Genomic DNA, 6,402 nt, shown 5'->3' with positions numbered 1-6,402 from the left:
TCAACCAAAACACCCCATTTTATAACATCCCGAATATTTATTACAATTTTCTGTTCAACCACCAATCTCCAACCTACCTGGTTATTAATGAATAATTAATATTTTTCATTATTACTTACATATTTCCCAATCGGAGGCAACCTACCACCCTACACTGAAGACACTGAGTAATCACGGGGTCTTTTGCATGGCCAACTTGCCTGAAGGCTCTAAGCAATCCCGTATCCTTTACTTTTACCTGAAGACGCCGATATTTTCTAGAGTCTTTGACCTTGTACTGTAGAAATCACCATAGATGAGGAAATAATCGGGGAACCACATTATTCTGGAAAAAATATTCCCAACCACATTATCTGGACCATTTTGCCTATTTTTAACCCTTAATATTTCATTGAATCACATCAAGTAGCACTTTATGTTGCTTAATTGATGGGAATTATAGGGTGAACTGCACATTTAATATCTATCACTTTTATTCTATTTTGGTTACTTAACTATTATATTTTTCTTCAAAATCATATTTAATGTTACATTTTAACTTCATTTTAATCGCCCACCATTAACTGATTAATGGAATTGTGGATATTTTCTAGAAAATGACCCAATCCAACCACCGCCGTACTAGTTATTTTCAATCAAACCAATCTAACCACTGGTGCTTTGATAATTTTGGAATATGCTAAAATATAGCATGAAAAAGAAAATAGCCTTTGACGTATTGGTGATAAATCAATTTACAAAGGATTGACAATACAAGTAAAACTTATATATTTTACAAGGAGTTAACACTGATATTAACGAATTCATAGTTACCCATGTCCAACACGAACCCGCATCAGGTTCTTCTTCCCCAAATGCATTCCCAGCAATCACATTATGGATCCATGAATCTGCCATTCAACAAGGCTTTTGAGGCTATCAAACATCAAGTTTCTTTAAGATCAACATAAAGAACGACGACTTACCATTCCGTGAGACTTAGTATTGACTGAAGGCCTGTGAAATAGTAGGTGTGCTATGGATCTATCTATAGGGTTTGTGCCAGTTTCCACATCCATTAATCCAATGTATCTGAAAAGTCCCACTATTTATGATTACAAGAAATACAACTGATTGAAATACAACACATAACTACGCACATGACACTCGAGATGTAACAAGTATATAGTTTAGAATAGCAAGTATCACACTCCATTTGTAACACCAAGTCTAATAGTCTAGAACAACCAAAGGGGGAATTGCCGCATTCATCTCTATTACTTTCTTTCTTCACTAAACTAGTAGCAAAAAGGAGGATTGTAGGCAACGGAGAGCTTAATCAACATTCTCAATATTACAGACTGATATTAAATTCTATTCCAATAGATAGGTTCATAACTCACATGGCCACTTCTCTAATAGATAAGCTCATAACTCACATGGCCACTTCTCTAATAGATAAGCTCATAACTCACATGGCTTCTTTTCTAATAGATAAGTTCATAACTCACATGGCTGCTTTTTTAAACTAGAGGTCTTTAGCTATTCAATGACTTCCATCTTTATTGAAATACTTGTATAAAGAATCTATACCACACATATCCAAGACAAAATTAAGTATACTCGCTTCTAGGTCGAGGTAACATAGGTCTAAAATTCAAAGTTCAAAATAATGAGTGCCTTATTAATATACTGATTTTGGCACAAGCTAGCTGGATTGTCCCTGACATCTAGCTGGATTGCCACTAACATCTAGGAAACCAAGATTGAATGATACAAATATTCTACCCCATCATTAATTCAGTCTGTACCCTATGTATCACCATTCAATGATCTAAATTTAGCAAAAGTGCAAATGTACAAAGAAATTCATGTTCAACAAACAAAGATTGATTGATACAGATATTCTACCCCAGCATTAATTCAGTATGTACCCTATGTATCACCATTCAATGGTCAAACTTGAGCAAAAGTGCAATGTAAAAAGAAATTCATGCTCAACAAACGAACACGTACTTGTTAGGTTCTTTGGCTACAAATGAATCAACTACATATTTTTCATCTTTGATGTCTCCTTTCATATCTGTGCAATTATGCCTTTGTTCAGCACTCCTAGCCAACCGATAGAGACTATCCCATATGCACAGTTTTGTCCTGATGTCCAACTGAAAATCCAAGAAGTTTAATTTGGTCAATTACCATGTTTATTGATTACCAAAATGAACATTCACATCACAAAATCTTTCCATCTATTATACCTTTTCCATGACCTGTTGAAGCATCCAAAAACCAGATGCTTCTAGTGAGACTTCATCCAATACAGAACTCGTACAAGAGCTTAGCTGATCATTTGAAGAATCTAATTCTTCTGGCTTTCCTACACTAGCTCCTTGAACTTCACTATGACCATCTTGTTCAGATTGATGGACCTGCTCTTGAACAGTAACTGGATCATAAAATGCCATTTTACTGCCCACTTTTGCAGGTTTGACATTCCTTTTGAGTGGGGCTTGTGTATCTTGTGGGTAATGTAGATTTCCGTTCTTCTCATTCATTGTAATGTCAGAAGCCCCAAATGATGGCCCAGTAAAGCTCTCTATAGACTGCACCTGATCTGAAGCATAAGATGGCTCGTTTGTTGAAGAAGGGTTACCATTATTTTCAGATTTGGTACTAGATAGAGTTGGACATTCTAAAATATGATCCAAAGGACTGAAGTCGTTGAGATGCATATATGGAATATTTGTCCGTGCGTAACTCAGAGAATCAGGTCCAACACTCTGTTTGTGCTGCTGAAGGCCTGATGGAGAAAAGAATTGACAGCACAACTCAGAAAAGGTGTTCTTCACATATGTAGACTGCTTGATGTTACCATATTCGTGAAAGGAACTACCATTTTTCAGATGTTTATCTTTTCTTTCTCCTGATGCACTCAGTTGCTTCACCTGCTTTTTTGGTGGACTTATCTGTAATTTGGCAATAAATTCAACATGGGAACAACATTACAAGAAAAACTTAAGAGAAGAATCTTCTTCTGAAACCAGCTAATGAGTAAAACATGTTGATCATTATCCAACTCTAAATTGGAAATCTATGTAAATCATGGTAATAATAAGCTGGCTGCATTTACAGTCCCACAATCTACTTTTCATATTAATTAGTTGTAGCATGAAATTTATATTCAGAAACAAAAAGTGTGTGAAGTTTTTGGGGACAAACAAGTTCTAGGCGTAAAAATTAAGACGCACACACACACACATAATCAATAGATAGAGGTAACTTTAAGAAACAAGAAGCATTTTACTAACCTGCTCCTTGGGAGTCAACTCATCCTTACTTGCAGATTCTTCATTGGATACATTTAAATATGACAAGTGAGCAAAACCAGAGTTATCACCTTTCATATTACTGGAATCTATTTTGTCACTTGGGTGTACACTTTTCTTGCTGGAATCAATAGTTGAAGAAACTTCATTGTCTGGTCTAGAACTTGCACAATGCTGTGGTATACCATTGAGTTTAGCATCAGCCTTAAATGCATCTTGAGATCCTTCAGTCACTTGTGAAGATGAAAACCAGCAGAAATCATCTTCATTACTGAGACTCCCCAACCCAAATGTCGAATCACAACTTCTGCCAGAAAAATAAGAAATGATAAATATTAATAGTACTCTGTAAACATAATGCGCAAACATACAAGGTGCAGGTACATATACATGGATACCTACAGATGAAAAATTGTAGATACCCACATGGAGAGGTCTTACTCAAGCTACATGTTGGATTTTACATAGCAAAGCATAAAATGAATAATAATGAATAAAATGATTGTATAAACTACCTGAACATCCTGTCAACATCATCAAAATTGCCAATGTCTCCCCAGCCATAATAAAAAAGATCACTGTTTTCTTTGTCTTCATGATGAGTATTAAAAAAGCTGATATCGTCATCAGCTTCCATCATGTAATTTAGTGGAAAATAGTAAACATTATTGTCCTCTGTTGCACATTTGTCACACATGATAGAATCATCAGCACAAACTTCACTGCCAACTAAATCCGTATTGCCAGTTTTTAGACCATAGTTGGACATACTTGAACATACTTCTTTGAGTGATTCATTATCACCTGAAGTGGAAAACATACCATCAGGACTGTGAGACCATAGACCCTTCTCTATCATTCTGTTTCTGGTCAACGTATGTAAACCTTTTTCCTTATCCCCCAAAATACTATAGGTAGTCATATCCTCAGCATTCCTAGTAGCTTCAATCACTTCATGTCGTGGTTTTTTTCAACTATCGCCATGAGCTTTGAATTGAGCACCATATTCAACAGTATGTGGCACTATATGATCATCACCAGCACCAAATTCTTCCCAAAGATTATCTACAAGCTGTAACATGAATTGCTCAAGTTTAGATCAATCAGTGATTCTTCATCAAAGGAAATTAAAATGAGAATATGAAATTCGATAATTTTGAAACTATGTATCAAATATTCCATAAAATGGTAAGGCAACCAAATAAATTAAGATTACAAAGGAGTCTCAAGGAAAATCTGAAAATGAAATGTGAAGCCATCCAATTACGAGCAAATCAGATTTATTCTACTCCCAAGTAATTTTTGGCAAAACAGTTGCATTCTGCTTAAGCCCGTGCACTAGCACACTTCAACCCAAGGTTAATCCCATTGAACTAGATAATGGCTTTATTGCACCAAAAATTGGTATTATACAAAATTTAAATATTAGCAAATCTAGTCCTTGAAGTGAATAAAATCTTATCTGAAACAACACTCTGACAAGAAGAAATTAGTATAAAGCTATTGTTATTTGGTAAAATTATATTAATCTCCAGCTAACAAGCATAGGTTCAATCCTTGAAAAACACCGTAAACTAAACCAATTAAACCATTTAGGGGTGAAATCATTGATGGGTGCTTATCACATAAACAAAGAAAATACCCACTTCATTATTGACAGAATACAAATATCAAACTAGAAATTAAATCTAGCCTGCTCCAAAAACACACTGAGCAAAATGAACCCTAAAATACCAATGCACAAACAAAGTCAAAAGGCAACAGAAAACCGTCAAATAAAGGAAAGCTTCAAAGTACTTGAGATTCTTTCTTTTCCATGATAAATTCATCACACCCTTGATTTTTCAATAAATACTTCCACTACTATCATAACAAGAGAGGCTCTATTCCACACTAAACAACTTATAAGTTCTATTGACCTGTGAAATCTAGTTCCAGCGAGCAACTGAAAGTAAAACCAAATCTCAAGTTGAATCAAGAAGTTGAAATGATTGCATCCCACAAAAAGCTTTATTGACACAGTGGCACCACACAACTAGAACATGAAAGTAAACTGAATAAACTCACTAAAAAAACCGAGAAACATACCTCAAACAGGCACAATTCAGACATTCCTCCAAGATCCTTCTCCACCACTTAACACAAATCCAATGTTTTGATCTGCTTTCATGTTTGTGGCAGACATTTATGTCTGGTTTAGCTTTCCCACACAGAAACAGAGTAATTATAACAGATCAGGAAAGCCCTTGAAAGAATTAAACCAGCTCAAATTTTTGAACCATAATTAAGTTTAAAATCTAAAGGCTGTGAAGACAAATCAAACAAAAATTAAATTATTTTAATCTGCAACTCTTATAGCATTGAATATATAATAATCTAGCATCTTCAAATTAATTATTTTTCATGTGCAAATCTATTCTAGCAACAATATATTTTTCCTCAACAACCAAACCGCAGAAGAATTGAGAAAAATAAAAATTCTAATTTAATTAACACAAAAAAGTAATAAAAATTGTAAGCGCGATAAGTGTCAGTTTACTTACCTTAACTTCTAGTTAAAAATATTAAATTCCGGTTCATTTCTTGCATTTTCTCGGCAACCACACAAAAACATATATCTAAAAGAAATCCAAATCTAAACAAATCAATTAAAACAATAAGTTTCAAAGAAAAAAAATAAATAAAACAGAAACGATCTCCGAACAAAGTCTCGTCTGAAACTGATAATTTTCACCTGAAAATCAAATACTCCAAAAAAAGAAGAGATTATTTCCACAACAAAGGTAAAACTTCACTGTAAAAGGAAGGCTCCGTGTTAGGTATGGCTCATAAATATACCAGTAAAGAGGACAGGAGATGGAGCGGAGTGAGCGAAGCGAACGCAGCGAACATCAACTGTCCTTACAAAGAAAGTCTCGTTGTGGGGTTACAAATTATGTGGGTTGGGGGTGCGGGGCGCAGCCCCCGCGGTACGATACAGGGTTGATTTTGTAATTATGTACCAGGGTTTTCTATTATAAATAGAGATGTAACCTAGACCTAAAAAAATCATTGAATAAAATTCTAGCGCCGCCTAGGCACCGAGGACGTAAGCACA

General features: G+C 35.0%; 1 protein-coding gene across 1 annotated transcript; it reads right to left on the bottom strand.

Moving 5' to 3' along the window:
* Positions 1-692: 692 nt before the first annotated feature.
* On the bottom strand, positions 693-6,033 carry LOC120184469 (protein LNK1-like). The gene is made up of 7 exons (XM_039188930.1): positions 5,394-6,033; positions 3,821-4,377; positions 3,288-3,612; positions 2,238-2,945; positions 1,996-2,144; positions 966-1,071; positions 693-890 (listed from the first exon to the last, which is right to left on the bottom strand). Exons 2-7 carry the CDS (start codon positions 4,225-4,227, stop codon positions 870-872), a joined length of 1,716 nt encoding a protein of 571 aa, XP_039044861.1. The 5' UTR covers positions 4,228-4,377; positions 5,394-6,033; the 3' UTR covers positions 693-869.
* Between the last annotated feature and the right edge of the window lie 369 nt (positions 6,034-6,402).

The sequence above is a fragment of the Hibiscus syriacus genome, unplaced genomic scaffold, assembly GCF_006381635.1.
Source record: "Hibiscus syriacus cultivar Baekdansim isolate YM2019G1 unplaced genomic scaffold, ASM638163v2 tig00112910_pilon, whole genome shotgun sequence".
NCBI classification, from domain to species: domain Eukaryota; kingdom Viridiplantae; phylum Streptophyta; class Magnoliopsida; order Malvales; family Malvaceae; genus Hibiscus; species Hibiscus syriacus.
This window is presented reverse-complemented; position numbering and strand designations above follow the sequence as displayed.